Genomic DNA, 23,165 nt, shown 5'->3' with positions numbered 1-23,165 from the left:
GCTAGAGCTTCGATGTCAGAACACAATGACTTCATTGAAATGTTTAAAAATTTTAATCTATTATTTATGTTTCTACATATTTCGGCACGACTAGCAATGTGTAAGACCGGTTTTAAAAAGGAAATGACTTATTTGTCTAAGCTGGAAAACAAATGTAAAATTAGAGCTTGATGCACCTGTATGAAAAGCACCTGGCCGTCCTCCATATTCTTATGATTTGATGTGTTTTTCCATCTGGCTGATGTAGGATCATTTATCTACATGACAGCGCTGTCATTAACATTGACTCATTGGTTATGTTTTTTCCATTATGTTTATTTATTTTTTTCTTTAAAGTAAATATGTCTTTTATTAGCTTATTATATGTTTTCACAGACATCAGGAACTTATAAAAAGAATGTTTTGGAGGATCATCTACCGTATCTGGAATTTGGTGGAACAGTCGTATACAGCCAGGAAAGACACGACTGTTCTTTTTTATCAGAGGATTTAAGGTATTAAATATGGTTGAATCTTAAAAAAAACACTCTTTCCTCAAAAGTTGAACCAGTAAAGTTTAATTTAGATGTTTTGTAACATTAGAGTTACACTAAAAAAGTTTTTCTTGATAATTGTGATTCATAATATACAGTCAATAGTTTAATAAAGTGTTCAAAAACACATTCTACTTTGAAGTCACTAATTTTGTCAGCAATGCTGATTTATATTCAGTGCTGGCCTTGAACCAGGCCTTGAACCAGTATAAGATGACTTCTCTACATAAACTTCCACTCAAGTTTTACTCGCAATGCATTTTCTAGCAAAGAGATTTTGTTCCCTCTAAAGTCTTTGGGTTTACTCACGACAGCACTAAAAATATATTTCTTCCCTCCACACCAAGTTATTTCCATCAGAAATGTTTATTAATTAAATTAAATTAAGCAAAAGTTTTTTGAGCGAACAAAAAAGTATCTCAATGGAATGCAATAATTTGAAAGACATTTTCTGTAAGAACAAAAAAGCATTCGTAATTACTTAATTATATGTTATGGTTTTATAATTGTATGCTATAACCTTTCAAATCTACAATTACAAGTAGTACACCCTTTATCGTAATATTAAAAAAAAGTCTTTCGAAAGTCATGAACAATTTCTATTGAGATTGTAGTGTTAGATTCTATTGTTCATGTTTATTATCTCAATTTTATTTTAATCTGAAGTAAAATATGCAGAATTATCAGTAAATTTAATAAAAAGTTTCTTTGATTCTTTTCATTTGGGATGAAATATATACAGTTGAAGTCAGAATTATTAGCACCCCTTTGAATTTTTATTTTATTTCCCAAATTATGTTTAACAGAGCAAGGAAATTTTCACAGTATGTCTGATAATATTTTGTCTTCTGGAGAAAGTCTTGTTTTATTTTGGCTAAAATAAAAGCATTTTTTAATTTTTAATAACCATTTTAGGGACAAAATTATTAGCCCCTATTATTATTAGCTATTTTTGTTTTCGATAGTCTACAGAACAAACCATCGTTATATAATAACTTGCCTAATTACCCTAACCTGCCTAGTTAACCCAATAAACCTAGTTAAGCCTTTAAATGTCACTTTAAGCTGTATAGAAGTGTCTTGAAAAATATCTAGTCAAATATCTACCGTCATCATGGCAAAGATAAAATAGATCAGTTATTAGAAATCAGTTATTAAAACTGTTATGTTTAGAAATGTGTTGAAAATATTCTCTCTGTTAAACAGAAATTGGGAAAAAAAATAAACATGTGGGCTAATAATTCAGGGGGTCTTATAATTCTGATTTCAACTGTATGTGTATATATATATATATATATATATATATATATATATATATATATATATATATATATGGATGTGTGATTAGCATGTTGTTGATGGTTTTTATAAAGCTTACACATAAGAGTCCGACCTGATGCTGAAGGATCTGTTTTGGTCATTCAGTTCCCTGTTGGTTTGACCTAGAAAGAACACACAATTACTGATCTTCAGCTCATGTGCTATGAATGAGAGTGGATGATTATATTGCTTATTTTAAAATTCTGTGTGTCATATCCAGATCTGCTTTGTCGTCTGGCTCAGCGGTGGGATTTGATCTGGAATGGCCACCAAGCTTCACCAAGGGGAAGAAAAAGAAAGTGGCTATGGTGCAGCTGTGTGCATCTGAGGACAAATGCTATTTGTTTCACATCTCCTCCATGTCAGGTGTGCTCAGGCAGAAGCTGAATGTCAATTTTAATATTGTTAATAGAATTAATATAATTCTGTACAAAATAATTGTCCACTATCTACGACTTTTGCACAGTATTGTGTGTGTGTGTGTTTGTAGATTGTGTATTAAAGTGGGTCACACACCAGTAGCGCCGCTCGGCGAAGCGCCATGCAATGTCATGCATTTCAGAATTCTAAACAAAGGTTTCTATCAGGGTACACACACCGGCGCCGCATGTTGGCGGCCATCCGCACCTTCCAGCCATGACTCAGGACACTGTTCATATTTCTGAGCACCATCTGATTAGTTTCATTTCAAATAGCGAATGTGCGTGTCTGGTGTGCGATACTTTCAACTGTCATGTGCGCGCCGTGTCGCAGCGCCAAGCGGTGCATCCGGTGTGCACTGCATCTCACGTTTGAGATGGTGTTTTGATATAAAGTTTAAGTCAGAATTATTATCCCCCCTTTGAGTTGTTTTTCTTTTTTAAATATTTCTCAAATTCAGTATTTGTGATAATGTTTTTTTTTCTGAAGAAAGTCTTATTTGTTTTTTTTAAACACCCTTTTAAGGACAAAATTAAAGCTTTATATTTAAGCTATTTTTAAATAGCTTTAAGCTATTTTTTTCTTACTAGTCTACAGAACAAACCATCATTATACAATAACTTGCCTAGTTACCCTCATCTGCCTAGTAACCTAATTAACCTAGTTAACCTTTTAAATGTCACTTTAAGCTGTATAGTAGTGTCTTGAAAATTATCTAGTCAAATATTATTTACTGTCATCATGGAAAAGATAAAATAAATCAATTATTAGAAATCAGTTATTAAAACTATTATGTTTAGAAATGTGTTGAAAAAATCTCTCCATTAAACAGAAATTGGGCTAATAATTCAGGTGGGCTAATAATTCTGACTTCAACTGTATATATGTAAATGGATGTACTATGTACTGGGGTTGGACAATGAAACTAAAACACCTAGTTTTAGACCACAATAATTTATTAGTATGTTGTAGGGCCTACTTTTACAGCCAATGCAGCATCAATTCATCTTGGGAATGACAGATACAAGTCCTACACAGTGGCCAGTTGGATTTTGAGCTGTTCTTCTTGCAGAATATTGGCCAGGTGACTGTGGTGCTGGTGGAAGAAAACGTTTCCTGACTCACTCCTCCAAAACACCCTAAACTGGCTCAATAATATTTAGATCTGGTGGCAGTGGGAGATGTTCAACTTCACTTTCATGTTCATCAAACCACTTTGTCACCAGTCTTGCTGTGTGTATTAGTGAATTATCATTGTGAGAATGGGTTTTAACCACAGCTATTCAAACTGTAGTTCTGCCGAGTGAATAAATAGTTATCAGCGTGATGGCAAAAAACTGTACAATCTAGTCAAACCATTCTTCTACAATCTTATACCAAAAAACGAAATAAGGGCAGTGTTAATAGCTTAAAATATGGGAGAGCGTTGATATTATGTGATTGTATTGTATTGCAATATGGAGCAATTAAGTGTTGATGTAAAATCAAAAGTAATTCACAAATACTTGTATATGAAATGATTTAATGACAATAATTCTCAATGGTTACAACTGAATTAAGTACGAATAACTGTACAAAATAATAAAATATAAATGATAAAAGCGTAGTAAATGTTGTACCCAGCCTTAATGTATAAATAAAATAACCAGAGGTAGAAGGAGACTAGGAGAGACAGGGTGAGGGAGAGACAAAGAGAGTAAGTAGGCCTCAAAGAGGCAGAGGAGATAGACTCCAGATCAGAGAGGAGCAGAGCAGGAAATCAGCAGAACAGGAAAAAGGCAGGCCAGGAAAAGAGACAGAGCAAAATTTATCAGCTATTTTGTATCTTTCTTGACCATGTGACCAAAGCCCAAATACTGTGACATTCAAACTGACCAATCAACATTTGACCACATTGTAAAACCCCCAAAGACCACACACCAGGCCCTGATCTAATCAGTATCTGCCTTTGGAATTTGTGTGAGCCTTCTTTGGTGAAAAAAATACATGTTTTGCCATATAAACAAATGCATATGATAATTTAGACTGTTACATCATCCTTATGATATTGAGCCTTATGAGCCATGATATTGTATCTGATATCTGATTCACCCTCATGCTTCACTCTGGGCTTGCAATAGTCTGGGTATTACACTTCTTTGGGGCTTCTCCACACCGTAACTCTCCCAGATATGGGAAAGACAGTAAAGGTGGACTCACACTTGAGACGCACACCAACAGTTTGTCCTCTTACATGTCACCCTTAATGTCATGTATTAATATGTTATTACTCTGTAATTAAACTATAATCTCTGCTCTTACTGGTAGAAACCTCCAACACTAAATTCACCAGTGTTTCGGTTTCAATGTCCAACTCCTGTATGTGTGCATATATTCATTATGATACAAACAGAAAAAACAGAAAATATATACCCAAAATAAAAAATAAATAAAAATTCTCTAGAACAAAATAGATTGACCTTGGTTGGGAATGAAGCCACTTTGAAACCCTGGGTGACTGTCCTGAAGTGTTTTAATAAAGTGGTTTGTTGTGAATAATGTGATACCAGACTGCGGGCAGGTTTCATTCAGCACTTTCAAGAGTTCTTTAGATTCATAGGTAGACTGTTTTTGATAGTTTTTCTGTGAAGATAATCCCATGCTGCCTCTTTAATATTCAGGTCTGGGCTCTGTGGTGGACGGTTCATGGCTGATTGTGTTTTATCAGCTGTTTTTCCTCTTAAAAAGATTATTTTAATGATCCCACAATTATCAGGTTGAAAAATACATCCATTATCAATCAGGTGCTTTTCTAAAAGGAATGACATGGTGAATTAAAACCTCTCTGTGCTTTTCAGCCCGACTTGTATTGTCTGGTTGTATTTTATTAAAGATACTGAGAGAAGTTTATTTGACTGTTTAAAATTGCTAAAACAACAAATGTCTCATTATTTCTTAGGGTTTCCTCCTGGCCTGAAGATGTTTCTAGAGGATGAGAACATCATGAAAGTTGGCGTGGGAATTGAGGGTGACAAATGGAAGTTATTGTCTGATTATGACATCAAGTTAAAGAATATCGTTGAACTCTCTGATCTGGCAAATGAGACGGTATGTTATAATAGTTATGTAGACATATATCATCATATCGCTGTTTAATGGCGTACTTAATCAAAAGAATGTTCCCACTAAGAATTAAACTTAATATTATGAATTATACAAATCATGGGTTCTTTTGAGTATGGGTTTTCATGTTGCATAAGTGATGAGATTGCTTGATGATGAGGAAAAATTTATCTTGCGACTCAGAACAGCCTGTAGTTTGTGCAGTGTAGTTTATCTTATTTTAAACATGGCACCTGAACAACTAAATTTAATTAAGCAGAGTTCTTAAACAGTAAAATATTGCCATAAAATGTAAACAAATAGATTTCAACATTGATTTGATTGATTTTAGTCATTGAGATTGTAGAACAAATGTCTAAAACTAAATGTAAAACTAAAATAAAAGTTGCTTGAGTCTATAAGTTCTATGTCTCACACAATCTGAATCACATCTAAACGTATTAGCCTAAATCTGAGGTAACAAGCTAAATGCAAAGCTTACTGGCACAGCTACTTACGGAACAAATAATTTTATAAAACAAAAATACTTATTATTTTGCACACATAAGAACACTGAAGATTTGTATTTTTTATCTTACCAATGTTGTAACTGAATTGACAACAGTGTTGTTCCACAAAGACATTTCTCTAACGCAATTTTTTTTAACTGCACAGACACGTCTGTGTACCAGTTTGGTGCGCCCCTGTACACGAGGGAGAATAGTTATTAAAGTAATTTTTATTTTTGAGTGAACTATGCCTGTAGACACACAATTACATATACAGCATAAAATGAGTATTGAACACGTCATGTTTTATGGAAGGTAAATCCTGCCAATTTTAAATAATAAATCAAATAAACATTGGAAATGAAAATGAAAATCAGATTAACAATTTCATTTTAAAATACTGTTCGCAAAATATCTGCCAAAATTGATAACGAAATGAAATTATTTCATTTTAATTTTCACTTATACTTTGACAACACATCGTCCCTGTCAAATTGATAATTAAAATGAAGTTGCCAATTTAACATTTCATTTTCACTGCATTTCCAAGTCAAGACTGCCAATATTAAAATAAAAAGCCAAACTGAAAAATAATATGCAAACACAATTTTTACAAAGCGTGTTATTAATGTTAACGCTATAATAGTGACACAATTCAAATGAAAATGTAAATTTAAGCTTTCCTTTTATTGACACTTTTTCAGTTTTCATTTTCGATTTCATTTTCAACTTAAAGCTGTATGCAAAGCCCATGCTAATCAGTGGGAGGGGCGTATTCAAGTGACGTCGAGTGCTTTCACACACAGAGCCGAGGGCAGAAGCACGGTTTTGATGGATGGGACATAATGTTTTTTTCCTGGGAATAATATTTCTAAAGTGACCTTGAAAAAAATGACCTTGAGAAGGTGATCCATGCTTTTATTTTGGGAAGACTTGACTATTGCAATTCTCTATATCCCCAGTTCTATCCTCTGTGGGCTGGCTTCCTGTTAGGTAACAGATTGATTTTAAACTATTACATTTAGTTTTTAAATCCTTAAATGATATGTCACCCCCTTACTTATCAGACCTCCTACATGTAAATAATCCTGGTAGGTCTTCTGATCAGTTTATTCTTTCGGTATTAAGGTCTCGGTGAAAGCGAAGTGGGGATCTGACTTCTGCTGTTATTGCCCCAAAACTCTGGAACGGGCTTTAACCCCACATCAGACATGCTCCAACTTAGTTTTTTTCTAAGTTGGAGTTTTTTTAATCAGTTTTTTTAAAGCATCTGAAACTCCATTTTTGTTCTTTATCATTTTAGCCTTTTTAATGTTGAGGGGTTTGCCTTATGTTTTGATTGTTATGTATGTGATGTAGGTTTTATTTTATTTGGTATTGATTGTATTCAGCGCTTTGGGCATATAAACTTTGCTATATAACTAACTAACTAACTAACTAACTAACTAACTAACTAACTAACTAACTAACTAACTAACTAACTAACTGTTGATAGTTAACCCAGATTTTGGTAAAAACCCAAACAATACAAAATATAAAAATAACAACAAAAAAATAAAATAAAAAAAATTAGTTGTGTAATAGCAAAAAACTAGTAAAACCTATTTAATACTTTTAAAAATGCTGATGGCAGGTTAAAAATGCCTCTTATACGGTGAATAAAGTCATGCATTGCTTAGGTGTGAGTTTTTCACAGACTTCAGCAGAGTGTAAAAATCTTGATTGTTCTGTGGGTCTCGTCTATCAAATCTGATCCTTATTTTGTATTTTATATCAGATACAAGTCAGGTGATTGGCTGGGCTATTCTACAGCTTGATTTTCTTTCTCTGAAAGCATTTGCCAGTCTCCTTGGTTTTGTTTTGGGTCATTGTCTTGCTGAAATGTCCACCCTGGCCTGGTTTCATTTTCATCATCCTACTAATGTAGATGTTGGACTGAAGCAGCTAATATTAATTAACAATGAGGAAGGGCAGGGGGTTTCTGAATGACTATTGAGAGATTTCAATTGCTGTCTGGGCATTCACTGCCTTTGTGCACCTTTTTTCATGTGTTTAATACTTTTTCCCTGCGTTATTTAATTTTATTGCTCATAACTTAATTTGTAAACTAATTCGATTTTTCTTTGCATATTGTTAAAAATTTAAAGTCAACGTCACGTTTAGAAATCTGTTTTCTGAGAAAAATAGTGACTTCTTCAATACTTATTTTTCCCGCTGTATGTTAAAGTAAATCTATTTTAGTCTAGTAAATCGTCCTTAATATGTTCTTTAAAGAAAATAAAATCTTAGTTCTAATGTTGAGAAATCATGTATTAAATGTTTGTGCTGATTTTGAGTGAGATGAATTCATGTTTATTTGTTGGTTGTGTGTTTTAGCTGAGATGTTGTGAGAAGTGGAGTTTGGATGGCCTTGTGAAGCACTTGTTGAAAAAGCAGCTATTTAAGGACAAACTGGTACGCTGTAGTCACTGGGATGATTTTAGTCTGACAGAAGACCAGAAGAGATATGCTGCAACAGATGCTTACGTAAGTCTAAGGAAAAAAACTGCAGTTGCAATGCAGTAAATTGGTATGGACCCTTTTCACAAGACATGTTTAATGGTCATTAGCATTTTAAATCACGGAAAGTTTTTTTAAACGTATATACATTATGAGCCAGAATGGTTTGGTAGTCCTTACCAGTGACAGCTCCCATCTAGCCCATCAAAATCCAATGATATTGAGCCCAAACCATGACTGATCCACCCCCATGCTCCACTCTGAGTTTACCCATCTATCATCACTTCCGCTGCTGAGAAACCCAGAAATGTGAAAAGAGCTCATAACTGGTATGAATGACAAGCTAAACTATGTTTATATCCTGATGCTAATTTAAATGCCTCATAATCGGCTTTATTTTTCTAACAGGCTGGATTGCTCATTTATCAGAAACTACAGGAAATGATATCTGGTGAGATCAGCTTAGCTTTATAATCAAATAATGTTTTTGTTGCATCGTGTTTGTATATTTACATCTGTCTTTCTGTACACTTGCTTTGTGTTCATTGGCTATTAGGTTGCTCAGGATCCTCAGCGCTCAGTTTGAAAGAGAGAGTGTTTAAAATTGCTTGTGATCTAAAAGATCTGGCTGATCATATTCCCAATGAACTCGACTGCACAGACGGGTATGTTTTTTTGGTTGTTGTTCTTCATCTTTCTTTATGCTCCACAGATAACGCATGTAAAACACTTATTTACATTTGAAGCTGTTGGATCCAGTAATGTTGACACTTTATTATATATTGTCATTAAAGGTGCAGTAAATGACCTGCCAAAATGCTAACCAATTAGCATAATATCTTTGAAGCACAGTCCCAATCCTGCCGTCCAACGCCAGGCCTCCCGATATCATGAATGCACTCATGGATGATGACAGTAGACAATACGTTAGATCAGGGGTCTCAAACTCAATTTACCTAGGGGCCGCAGGAGGCAAAGTCTGGGTGAGGCTGGGCCGCATAAGGGATTTCACAAAAAAAAAGTCCTCAAATGTCATTATTAACAGTTTTAATTATTTCTTCTGAACATTAAAGAACATTGAATGAAGATTATGAACAGTTCTTCTGAGCATGGCATCTTTTGCCTACTTCTTGCTGCCAGAGACTTGACAGCGCTTCAAGTGGGGGAAAAAGTGGGGGAACTCACTCAAAACTTCCATTCCCTCACCTAAAAAAAGGCGTATATATGTATAAATAAAACACCCCCACCCCACTCCAGTCACATCAGTCTGTACCAGTCTGTATCTACCTATAATATATATAAGATGCAGGCTGTAGCTAGGTAGGTGGCAGGCTGCAGATAGGTAGCTAAGTGGCAGGCAGGGGCGGGAACAGCTTACCTTGGTTCTGGTCGGCGCGAGTTCCCTCCTAACACTTCCCGCCCGTCACACCGTCTAACAAAGGGGCGGGGTGCATGGTGACGTCACCGGCATCCCCGCCCCTTTGTTTACACGGCGGGCGGGGAATGCCAGTGACCGCTGTGTACGGATAGAATCAGCGGAGTGGGGAGCGCTCTCTCTCCCCGCTCCGCTGATTCTGTCAGTGTACAGCGGTCGGCGTGGGCCGGTTAAAAAACTTAATAGTACTTAATAATACTACAATTCCGAACAAAAACTGTATTCTATCTAACAGGTTTTCAGTTGTGTAGCAAGCAAAACTAACGTGCTTATATTTCATGCATGCAAGGATCACTGGTCTCACTAGCTTTGTCCTAAAATGACCACTGTTTGCTTAATGGTTGGCCGGCAGGGTGCGGGAATTACACTTATTACTAAGCCAGAACTAGGTGGAATAGCGCTATTTACTTCTGTTTTGTTATTAAACTAAATAAAAACCGACATTATCGATGCTGTAAAAAGTACCTTATGAAATTGAAAATAGTCACATTAATCTTTTATCGGAAGATCTCAGAGGCTGAACAACAATTCCGTGCACATAACCCATTCGTAAAACAACACAATCTACATGAGCTTTGCATGACTAAAATCATTTTAAAACAGAGCATCACCTGTCTAAAAGAAATACTTCAGCCATGGTGTCATCTTTCCTCCACCTTGCAAAAGTAACACCAATATTGATTCAGGATTTTAAAGTTTTGATTCAACATTGGTTGGTCACTCTCTCTCGTGTGCACGCACGTTCACAAGCGAACAGCAGATCTGCGTGAATGGCAGCGCAGATGTTCAAATCTACATTTGCTTACAGACAGTTTGAACTTTTATAGTCTTATTTCTTACCCAGAATATCAAAATACGAACAAATACATTTAGATCATTTACTTTGATCATTACTATTGGAATGTGGAGAGACACAAAAATGTAAAAAAAAAAAATATAAATAAATATGTAAAAAATTAAAACAATGTATGTTTGTTTTACTAGCACACATTATAGTTAAACAATTCATGCAAGTTAATCCACTGAAAAAGTTTGTTATGGTAATCTTCTTAAAGTCTGATCATTTGCTTTTGTACTCTTTTTGGAGTGGCGGTCCTTCTCTGTTGACGACAGTTTCATGTAGGCATAAGATTCTGACGGTTTGATAACCTTGGATAAAAATATCACAGTTTCAGGTTTTGTGATTACTGATCTAAAAGTTATTCTTTTTAAATGTCTGGGTAAAAAAACAAAAACTTTTTCCCCTTTTAATTTTTTTATTAATTAATTTTTTATTATATTTTAATATATTTTATTTTTTGAAAGATTTATCATATTTTGAAACAGTAAACATGTCAGGCAATATAATTCAAATGAATCATTGACTTTTGCTGCCTTTATTAGTTTCAAAAACACAGATTTCTTTACAATTAAAAATGACATCTTTGGATATTTTTCTGCTGAAGATACTGTTGTCCTAAAAATCAAAACAAAAAAATGTAAATAAAAAAATCTTACACATACCATTGGAACTGTATTACAGAAAATGTTGGCGGTTTTAAAACCTTGACTTTTCCAAACCTCAGTATACCTTGAAAAAGGTTATCGTCCCATGCCCAGTTTCATGGTTTAAATTCTTAACCACGTCCCTTTTACTGTTAGAAAAGAAAATTCCCTTACCCCTACACAATATTAAATTTATGTTGGAAGTACATCAGCATACTGAAATAAAATTACCGTGTTTACAGACTTTAAATATCAAACTTTTTTTAATTCATTGTGACCGTTATATTCATTATAATATGTTATCCACTAAGTGTTACTAACAAATGTTATTATAAATAGAACAACAGTGCAAATATCAAATAATAGCACAAAGCTGATATAGGACAGCCGTGTGTTTATTATTATTATTATATTGTGTACCTATTATCTTTTATCCAATATTACTTTCCCTGCAGTGTGTAATGTAGCTGTAAAAGCTATACTTTTATTTAATTATATGATAAATTACGTTTTTGCTTTTTAAAAAAAATTGTGTAACAAAAGCTTTAACTCTTTAAAATGTGTTTTTATACTTGACTTGCTCAAGCTTGTACTATTATATGAAATATGAATGCGACTCAGAGTCATTGTAATGAGTATACTGCCAAGTTGTTTGTGCATACGTTAGTTGCTAATTTAATTCAATGATGTATAAACTGAATTGGGTGTGGATAAATATTTTTTATTTTTTAATTTTCTGTAAATAATTTATTAGATTAACATTTTAATAAACATTATCTATATAGCATTACCTTGTAAACATGTTTATTTATGCTATTACAGTTTCATTTTGAAAATTAGGCTACATTTCATATATACAGAAGGCGCAAGTGGGTGCCTAATGGAAATATAACATTTGCCAAACCAGGCCATTATGTTCGCCCATCAATGCAAATATCTGTTGATGTATAATGACAAATGAGGCTAATCACTGTCTGTCATGTCAGTTTCATTTTTTAAGGGTATTTGTAAAGATGATGGATGGTACACACACAAAAAAAACGCACAACCACCTTCACCACAATGGTTTTAGTTTTTCTGCATACATCTTCGACGCATTGAGTATAAATCAAGATTAATAATCACTGAAATGTCCTTACAGAATTTGTATTAATGTAGTTTTTTTTTCTGTAGTCCAAATGTAATTTGCTGTATTAATAGCTCTAATTTACTATAGCTCTAAAATTTGATTCATAATTTAGTCTTAAAGGTTTTAGCAAATGATGACAGAATTTAAATTTTAAACAATATTATATCAAATCGTGATAAAAATTTATGTCAATGACAATGAAAAGTTCTGGACTTTTTTTTTACTCTATATTGATTTAATAGCCCCCCAGTGTATCCTATCTTATTTTTCTGTGCTACCTTTTGATTGACCTGTCTTCCCCTAAAATGTGTGATGTTTGTGTATGGTTGGAGTGGTCCAATTCTGCTGCATGTAACAGTGTTGTGACAAATCAAATCATCATATTAGAGATCGGCCTTGGAAAATTTATCTGTTGAAAATAAGTTATGCCATTTAATGGACCCTCTTCTTTTTGTGGCTTCAGTAATTGTTGGGGTACTCTTTAAAATCTGAAACCATTTACAACTTGTATCGAAATATACAGTTGAAGTCAAAATTATTAGCCCCCCTGAATTATTAGCCCCCTGTTTATTTTTTCCCCAATTTCTGTTTAACGGATAGAAGATTTCTTCAACACATTTCTAAACATAATAGTTTTAATAACTCATTTCTATTAACTGATTTATTTTATCTTTGCCATGATTAGAGTAAATATTTGACTAGACATTTTTCAATTGTAGGCTAATTAAACAAGTTATTGTATAATGATGGTTTGTTCTTTATGCTATAAAAAAATAGCTTAAAGGGGCTAATAATTTAACCTTAAAATGTTTTTAGAAACTTAAAAAACTACTTTTATTCTAACCGAAATAAAACACATAAGACTTTCTCCTGAAGAAAAAAAATATAATCAGACATCCTGTGAAAATTTCCTTACTCTATTAAACATAATTTGGGAAATATTTAAAAAAGAAAAAAAATTAAAAGGGGGGCTAATAATTCTGACTTCAACTGTACATCGTTTTCGTTCAATTTGGAAAATAATAATTGAGATTGCATTTTTGCCATATCACCCAGCATTACTCTGTAATATTCACTACTACTAACATAAATGTTATTAGTAGTGATTGTATAAAATGTATAAAATTTATACAACCTTAAGCAATGGCTATGAAAAATGTATTTATATAGCACAATTTTTACAGCTTTCGTTGGCCAATGTGCTTTCCAACAACTTAACAGAACTAAAAACAGACTAAGTCTAGTCTTAAAGCTGATAATGGAAGGTACTTATTGACGGTGGTAAGGTGTTCCAAAGGCCAGGGACCACAATGCAATAAGCATGATCTCCCTTTTGTTTAAATCTTGCTTTGGGGATGCACAGCAGATCCTGATCGGAGGACCGAAGGGATCTGGTAGGCTGGTACAGTGTCACAAGACTGTTTTGACGCGTTAATGGTAATCATAATCTTAAATCCTTGAAAGGAAAGGAACAGTAGTACTTGAGCTTAGTATTCAAGCTTTAAAATGGACAGTTCTGATAATTTCCTGTGATGCTGTTTTGATCTCTGTTGTATAAAAAACTCAAAATAAAGGTGAATTGCTAACATTTGTAGTGATGATTCAGTCAGATTGTAAAGTCACACTTATTGCGCATTTAGAATTCCAGATGGGGATCAAATCCAGTCTTTTTAGGTCTAAAAAAATGCTGTTATATTATTTAAGGTTCCCATGGGTCAATGAATTTAAGGAATGTAATGGAAAAGGTCAATTCCGTCCATTAAAGCTAAGGATTTTTTTTTTCATATTTTTTTGTCCAAGTCATGGAATATCAGGGATATTTGTTTGTCATTTTAAATGTAAATTCTCATTCATCAAAATGTCATTTGTATTTTGTACTGTGTATTTTATTACACTGTTTTTACGTGTTTTGCTTATTGTTAGGTTTAGGCTATTTTTCACTGCCAATTTATTCCCTTCCCACTTGTCATCCTGAAATCAAATGCAGTCACCAGGTTGTACCTGGTGGTAAAATACTGCATTGTACTGGCTGTTTTTTGTTTGCTCTAAGCAAACAGTCCCTCCTGGATTTTTGGGGAAAATTTTTGTTTATTCCCATTTTAAATGTTTAATATTAAGTTGCATTTCTCAGACTTTGGCATTATTTGGTGCATTTCTTGAGTTGTTTTGCTGTGCCTGAATGTGCATTTAAAAGTATGAAATTTATTTATTTAACAGGGACAATGCTCATTAATCAACAGTAAAACTGTGAATGAGCCAGAGTTAGCCACAAGGGCTAATTTTCATCTGCTGTGCTGCCCCTTGCCAGATTTAAAAAAAAAAGGTGACCTAAAATCAAATGTTATGTACACCAAAAAGACAAAGGGAATATTAAGAGTTTCATAAAAAGCAAGAGAGAACAATTACACATGATTTCAAACTTAATTTGCTTTTAAAATGTTTGCGTCTAAAGCAGGTCACACAAGTGCACAAGGATAACTTGAGGAATTGCACACCAAATGAGCAAATATATCTATACACAAATATAGTGTTATTTAATATAAAATTGTGAACAATGTCCTGGCTGAAAAAGGCTAATGGCTTTAAATTTTGCATGGTTTTAGTTTGAGTAATAATTCACATTATTTTCTACTGACTTATTACTTGCCTGTTATTAAGATATTATCTTTTTATTAGCTTTTATAAAATATGATCTTATTTTTCATTTACCTAAACCTACCAATACCTAAACCCATCTACTACATTACTACAGGGTGTCTGTGAGGCCTTAAAACATTTTAAAATGTCTTAACCTTTTAAAAACAAAATGACAGGCCTTAAAGTCTTAGAGCGCTATCATACACCTGGCGCAATGTTGTGCAAGGCGCGACGCAATTGTTGTTTGCTAGTTTCAGCTTGGCGCAAGAGTCGTTTTGAAGTTTTGTGCCAAGCTGTTTAAATAGCAAATGCATTCACGTTCATATGTGCACCTATATGCGTTCTGGTCTAAAAAGGGAGGCGTGTTGAGGTGCATTGCTGGCGCATTGCTATTTTAAGAAAAAATAATAGATTTTTCAATAGACCAGAACAAAGCTGGTCTATTGTCCAGTGCAGAGCGCATTAGTTGTGTGCAAAGCGGATTTTTTCGTCCTTATATTAGCAAAAGGGGATTCTGACACGCCCTGAATGTGTTTGCGCCCTGCGCTTTTGCACTTTGTGCATGGACGGTCAAAATAGAGCCCTTAAATTCACTTAAAGGTTGTGTCGTAGGTCTTAAATAATTTTAAACAGGTCTTAATTTTGCTATGTCCAAGTAAAGCTATCCAATCGGGGCGATACCCAATCAGCAATAATCAATTTCCAAACTTTTTTTTAGATGTTTTTATTAGATTTCGCATTAAATTCAGTGATCGCAGAATCTTATAATTATGAAGGAACTCAACAACACAACAGCCGTCTGCATTTCTATTCATCATAGCTCTTGGAAATTCTGCTTTTGGTCAGGGAATTTGACTTTGGACTTGGAGCGGGAATTGTGGAGTGTTCATTGTTTTAACTTTCTCTATTTTGAATATTTTTGCTTCAGATCACCTCTGACTCCTGCTTGAAATGAGGCAAAAAATTATTTGTGTGCATGATTGTTATTATCATATGCTTACATGTTATATATGTGTTTTTGCAGTGCTGGGAGACTAGTGGATGATCTGTCTCAAACTCTTACATCTCTAAGATGTGTTTTGTCAAATGCCAACAAGCCTACTGAACAATTAGTTGAAGAAAAGCCTTCTCCAGGACTTATTCTCGATGACACCAATTCTCACCATGAGGGCGTCCCCACAACTGAAGAGCAGAGCCACAGTCAGTGTGTGGAAAACCCTGGCAGACCTCCCCAGAGAGAGTGTGCGATGTCTCTGGATATCTCCGAGTATGAGCTGCAGATGCTGGAGGAACAGGCCAGACAGGAGCAGCTGGAGGAGGAGTGTATCTTAGCTTTCCAGGTTAGGGCTGCAAAGTATTATGTTTCAGCATCGGCATTGCAATATGCACATTCTCAATAGTCACATCACAGGATTGAAATTACAGTTGACCAGGCACCTTAGTTTAGAAGACTTGTGATTAGTAGAGTATATGCATAGTTATAAGCATTAAGACACAAGAAATTATATTATCTTAGAGCTTTAGCTGAGATTAATGGCGTTTTTGGCATTTCGGCAAGTTTTTATGTGATGGAGACAAGTTTTTTACTCTTCTAAAGCATAAAAATATCATAGTATGTTTGCAGATATTTAAGAAACATGCTAAATGAGCATTCCTGTTTATTTGCAAAACAACTGAAGTCAGATATTCTGCTTTGAAAATTGAGCTATGTGCCGGAACATCTGTCTTTGTTTTGGTTCTTTTAACCCACCCACTGCCACTTTAGCCAATTATATTTCAGCACCCTGGGTTGCCTTTATGAAAAACAGTGTATTCATTCAGGAAGACTCTCAAGCATGTGCCTGTCACCGAAATGCAACCATCAACAGCAGCTGCTCAGAATACGGCCTGATCCAGGATTATGGAAACCTCAAGAATAATAAAAACAGACTAACATAAGTGCAGATGTCGTTCAAATTATAATGTCTTAAGGGAGGTGTTCCCGGCTCCGGTTAACAATCTTTTAGAGGATTTGGATTTCAACAGCATTTGTGTTTTATGTGTCTGCTAATGCAAAGAGATGTGTCTTTAGTTTTAAACTGACAGAGTGTAGCTGCTTCCCGAACTGTGCTGGGAAGGCTGTTCCAGAGTTTAGTTGCCGGATATGAGAAAGTTCTACCACCTACAGTTGATTTTTATATTTTGGGAATAATCAATTGTCCAGAATTATTTGAGCGTAGTGGACGTGAGGGGCTATACTACACCAGGAGCTCTCTCAAATATTGGGCAGCTATAAGCCGTTCAGGGCTTTGTAGGTAGTCAATAAAATGTTAAAATTTATACAATATTTAATAGGGAGCCAATGCAATGATGACTGGAGAAATATGATCATATTTCTTTGTTCTAGAAAGCACTCTAGCAGCTGCATTTTGAACTAGCTGAGGTTTATTAATTAGGCCAATTGGGCAACTGCCTAGTAACGCATTACAATGATCTAGTCTAGATGTCATAAAACCATGAATAAGCTTTTCCGCATTAGACATTAATAGCATATGTCGAAGTTTGGCAACATTTTTAAGATGAAAAAATTCATTTTTACAAATGCTTGAAGTCAGCACCTTTAAAATATTATTTTACATTGGATTATTCAAAAAATTTCAATCAATTAGTGATTTACTGATGCTTCATGGTTGTTATGATTTCTTTTAGACTCAACACGCATCGGGTCCCCAGGATTTAAATGCGACAGAGAGCGATGAAGAGTTTGATGATGAAATGATGAAGGTGAGACTGATTGCAGCTCAGTTTATGTATTCACTTAATGGATGCAAAGCACAGGGATAGTTTGCATACTGTAGAAGAAAAAGATTTTTCTGTTTTATTTAAGGAAAATAGAATGCAAAAGTCTTATCATTTAGTCACCTTTTGTTAGATATTGTTCTTGTCTGTTATTGTTCTTGTGAGTTTGAGGGAGAGATGCATTTTTTAGTCCATTTAAATAAAATGGTTTGATACCTAGTAGTTTCAAAATCTTTAATCTTGTCATTTTTCTTTTCTGTTGTTTATTAGTGTGCAGATGACATAGAAAAAATAAACAATGCACAGATGCCTCAGTCTGGTGCCGAAGACGAAGATGAAGATGTTGAGGAGGACGAGGAAGAAGGGCTAGGTATATATAATATCTATAATAGGTATCAAGGACCTTCCGAAATTCATATACAGTTACATTTTTATGGTCATGCAATCTTTGCTTATATTGTAGTCAGGTGTCTGTTTTATATATTAATCAGGGATAGCGTGAGATATGTTTTTATCTCAGGCGTTTACCTTTTTGAATGTAAATGATGTACAACATTATAAATATATTATTGTCTCTTTATTTTTTTTTTTTATTTGAGGTTTTCTTGAATAACAATGAGTGGATATTAACAGTATGCTTTGATGTTTGTTAGTTTATGGTTAGACAACCAAAGTAATCTGACAAAGGCTAAGCAATATAATCTGGTTTATTTAGCTTACTCTTGGGTTGCAGCTGGAAGGGCATCTGTTTGCTTCGTTAAACATATGCTGGATAAGTTAGCGGTTCATTCCGCTGTGGCGATTCCAGATTAATAAAGGGACTAAGCCAAAAAGAAAATGAATTTAGCTTTCTGTGTTAGCAGATTATTTTGCTTGTTTTAAGGAAAAAAAAAATTCATTATTGCCTATTGTTTCTTAAAACAAGACATTATGGGCTCTATTTTAACGATCTAAGCTCAAAGTCTAAAGCACATGGTGCAAAAGCATTAAAGGCGTGTCCGAGTCCACTTTTGCTATTTTAAGGATGGAAAATATGGTCTGCCCCTTGGCGCATGGTCTAAGAGGGTTGTGCTTATTTTCTTATTCTCTTCTCTTATTGGGTGTGTTTTGAGCATAATGTGCATTAAACCATTAAAAGTCTCATCTCCCATTCTCTTTAAGAGTCAGTCGCATCACACCATGGTGCATTTGCTATTTACATGGCAGACTTTGTTAGTAGAAAAACTGAACTCTTCGCTAGCGAAAAAAAACAAACAAACAAACAAACAAACAAACAAACAAACAAACAGTTAAACAGACCGTCTGCAGCAAGGATAAAGAACGAGCCTCCTCTATTCAACATCTTTACTTTCTCTTTACCTTTACTCTTTACCTTGCTCCTTTACTTTCATGGATGAGGAAAAGGTGTTGGACGCGCTGTAAGAAATCCATTAGCCTACATATTTAATTTCATTTGTTAAGGGCAAAGATTTTTTTCAAAACTATTTCCTAAATTCAGTTCTAATTTCCAGCAAACAAGTCCAAACACAAGTCCTATTTCTATGCCCCTTAAGAATACCACCTATGTCTCCAAAACCTGACAGATGGAAAAATAAAATGTTTGTAACATTTTTTCAAATGTAAAGATATTTGTCTATTGCTGTACATCCTGTGTGTATTACACATAACTAACGCACTCTGCTTTTCTTAGTTCCTCAAAAGAGCAACGCACCAACACTGCGCCTTAACACACCTCCTTTTTAGACCAGCACATCCATGAGTCCACAAAATGGTGCAAATGGATTTGCTATTTAAACAAATATTTTTGCAACAATTTTGTGGTGCAAAACGTGAAAATTACTGTTACGCTGATCTGAAAATGGCAACAAATCACGTCATACAGTACATGTCTTGCGCCTTATTGTACCTGGTGTATGATAGGGCCCTATGTTTTGCTTTTCTAGTAAATGCTTCTTGATTTAAGAATATTTGGATATTTTAACCAAAATCAGTACAAAAAATCTAAATAAGAAAGGCTTTTTTTGCTGTTCAGTTTTAAAATTCAACAAATGTCTGTTTCTGTTAAGATTCAAGCATTCCACAGCCAGTTCCTGAACAAATCAAATGTCTGAAAATGTTCTTTGGACATCACAGTTTCAAACCGTAAGTATGTAAAAAAAGCTTGTATACCATTGCTTATAAACATTGAGAAAGTTTACATGGACACCAATAATCCGATTTTAATACGATTAAAACAATACTCCATTTCAGAGACTGAAATGATAGGAGGGCCTTCTTAACATCCAGAAGTGATGGTTGTGATCTCATGAAATGAAGGTGGTTAGGGCATTGCGGGCCAGAGGGAGTAGGAGCCTGCCGGCAGTTTGAGACCCCTGGTCTACCATGTTCACAACGATTTTTGATAACCTTAATCTGACTAAAGTCATAACCAAACTTAACAGAAATCGAATTAAGACATGTGGAGTTTGACGATTTTAGTGGCATTATTGAAGTGCAGTACCTGTAAACATCGCAATCAAACCATTATCGATGTGTAGGATTTTCACCACATTCTTCTCTTCCTCCAGTCCTTACTCCAAACTTGCATCCAATACCTGTTGTACAAAGAAATGTTCCTGAAAGAAAGTGAAAGTGCCAAACTGCAGTTAAAGTTGAACAATTAAAAATGCAACACCCGAAATTACATGAAACTTCGGTGGAAACATGGATAGCATAGTGACTTAATGACTTCAATCGAATTATGTGCTATAACATGTAAAACGCGATCATGAAAGGAACATTCAAAAAGCAACTCATGTCAACACCTTAATCATATTATTGTTTTATTCAGATTAAGGCAAATAATTCAATAACTGATGTAAATATATTAAGTTAATGCTCTTTATATGATTAGCACACTGTTTTACATGTGATCTGTCATGTGTTGCTCATGATTTTTCAGGGTTCAGTGGAAAGTGATTCAGTCTATTCTCACAGAGAGGAGAGATAATCTTGTCGTCATGGCAACAGGTACTTTTAATTACTGAAATTATTAAATGCTCACTAAAGGATCTCAGTCTTTTATTCACTTTCTGAAATATTCAAATATTGCTGCCGTACAGGTATGCAGTATCAGTTGTGTTTGGAAAGTATGGTTGGATGGCTTTTGTGGGATTACCATCTCTCAGCAAAAACTTGTAAATTGATATTTTAATAGTGTTTCTATCCATTACATTTTTTGTCAAGCTTTTAGATAGTGTGCACTTCAGCCATCGTGTGCTAAAACAATTGAATGTAAACTATATCACTACTTAGCTCTGATGTGTTAAAAATGCTTGTTAATAGGAATTTGTAAAGATTAACATAATGATTTTCTGTAATGCTGCCTTTAAATTGTGCACTGTGAAAATAAATAATCAAATAATCGACTGTGTTTAGTTTGTATTCAGATCTCTGTTCTAATGAAATGCTGTGTCGGCAGGTTATGGGAAGAGTTTGTGCTTCCAGTTTCCTCCTGTTTACTGCCAGACAATCAGTGTGGTCATTTCACCACTCATCGCCCTCATGGAGGATCAAGTGCTTCAGCTTACGTACGTCTGAAGTCTATTGGGGAACTATTGCGCAAAAATCACTTTTATAAATACGGGGTGTCCTCGGGGTCTTAAGTATTAAAAGTTGATAAATCAATTTTTAAAAAATTAAGATCCTTAAAAGGTATTAGAAAGTCTTAATTGCGTTTTTACAAGGACTTAAATTTTGTTCAATCATTGTTTAAAGTGTTTGACTCCAAATAAGGATAAATATATTTATTTTCCTCTTAATATTACCAATGGCATGCTTGATCCACACGATTGATTCGGGCCAGGGTGCGTCCGACCAAGCTCCTCTGTCTGGGTGATGTTATGTAATTTGCGACAAATGCAGGAAGGTGATGTGAGGCTCTCCACATGCAGTGAAACTATAGAGTGAAACAGACGGCAAAATGGGAAAATGCAAGTTTGCGAACTCCTGGTTGGAGAAAGACGAGTTTAAACAGCGGCTGAAGCCTGTCGCTGAAAACAACCGTATAATTTATTCATTCAGGCTTTGTTTCTTCTGAGCTTATCAGAGTTCTGTTTCATGGTTGTGCTCAATTGATTTATTTAACCACAACTGTTTATTACAGGGTTTATATGCTCATGGAATGTTGACATGCCATTTTCCAAGCCTGGAAAAACTGTTAAACCTAAAATGTTTTGGAAAAGTCATGGAAATTAGTTTAACAAATATCTGTATACTTGAATTAGGGCTGCAGGATTTTGAAAAATCTGACATTACGGTATTATTTCTGTGATGTATATTGCAATATGAATACAATTTCACCAGATGATTTAACAGCTTTATTTGGATTGATTTGGGGAATTTTTGTAGAGAAGTGAATCTTGAATAATAAATTAAATAACAAATAAATGACAAGCAGAGATAAATAAAATATAGTAAAGTTAAAAGTGAATTATAGTTTTCAGGTTTTCACTATTCAGGTACAGATATTGAATAATCAACACTGCATAGTCTTCATTGTATATTATTTAATCTTTATTAAAGTTACAAAAAAATTTACACTGGCCTTAAATGGACAGTTGACACAGTTGAAGATTAAAACAGTTTAAAATGTACTCACTGTTTACTCACACTTCTTGTTTCAATACTATTGGAGTTATTAAATTATTTTCTTATATGTTCATTTAAAAGAAAGAAAACTCATATGTGTTTGAAACAAGTGAACAGTCTAATAAAAATGGTAAGTAGTTTTTGGGTGAACTATCTCTTTAAAAATGCATGCAGATGATAAACTTTTATGATTCCACTCTATATCAAGCTATAGTCCCAACATTGCATATCCTGCGATGTGACTATTGCGGATGCACACATTCCGATATCGATGCTGACATGATATATTGTGCAGCCCTAACTTGAATATAGGTTAGTTGTCTTTACTTATTTTCTGTTCTTGGCCAAAAACTTGCTCTGACATGGTTAGCGCTGTGTGAAAGCATTATCAAAATCAATTTCACATAGATATAAAAACAAATTTAAACAAAATAGATTGTTGCGTGTTCTATGATATGCTGTAATAAATTTGAACGTCATTGTTTTTCTTATTATTTATCATGTATATGTAGACATTACATGAAACATTGCATCATGAAAATGTACTTGTCTTGGAAAAGTCATGGAAGTTTAGTAGTTAAAATTTGTATGAACCCTGTTATTAACAACTGTTTATTACGTTAAAGGTTTGATACTGATTAGAACTTGAAGTGGTGATGAGGTTTTAAAATAATCTGAGAATGTCTTTTAAAAAGTCTTAAAAAGGTATT

General features: G+C 34.3%; 1 protein-coding gene across 4 annotated transcripts in view; it reads left to right on the top strand.

Annotated features, from left to right (window-relative positions):
• wrn (WRN RecQ like helicase) overlaps nucleotides 1–23,165 on the top strand; it is a 71,277-nt gene that overhangs the window by 995 nt on the left and 47,117 nt on the right. For all 4 annotated transcript variants that reach the window (XR_015500735.1, XM_087270057.1, XM_087270056.1 and 1 more), the window contains 12 exons: nucleotides 376–494; nucleotides 2,074–2,219; nucleotides 5,212–5,360; nucleotides 8,240–8,389; nucleotides 8,771–8,813; nucleotides 8,919–9,027; nucleotides 16,073–16,388; nucleotides 17,737–17,811; nucleotides 18,097–18,196; nucleotides 19,893–19,968; nucleotides 20,768–20,835; nucleotides 21,287–21,395. Coding sequence is in view for 3 of the 4 variants with exons in the window: in XM_087270057.1 (XP_087126183.1) it covers nucleotides 376–494; nucleotides 2,074–2,219; nucleotides 5,212–5,360; nucleotides 8,240–8,389; nucleotides 8,771–8,813; nucleotides 8,919–9,027; nucleotides 16,073–16,388; nucleotides 17,737–17,811; nucleotides 18,097–18,196; nucleotides 19,893–19,968; nucleotides 20,768–20,835; nucleotides 21,287–21,395 (1,460 nt within the window). In the remaining variant the exon portion in view is untranslated. The remainder of the gene's footprint in view (nucleotides 1–375; nucleotides 495–2,073; nucleotides 2,220–5,211; nucleotides 5,361–8,239; nucleotides 8,390–8,770; nucleotides 8,814–8,918; nucleotides 9,028–16,072; nucleotides 16,389–17,736; nucleotides 17,812–18,096; nucleotides 18,197–19,892; nucleotides 19,969–20,767; nucleotides 20,836–21,286; nucleotides 21,396–23,165) is intronic.

Source organism: Danio rerio, chromosome 10 (genome assembly GCF_052040795.2).
Source record: "Danio rerio strain M-AB ecotype USA chromosome 10, GRCz13ab, whole genome shotgun sequence".
In the NCBI taxonomy this organism is placed as follows: domain Eukaryota; kingdom Metazoa; phylum Chordata; class Actinopteri; order Cypriniformes; family Danionidae; genus Danio; species Danio rerio.
This window is presented reverse-complemented; position numbering and strand designations above follow the sequence as displayed.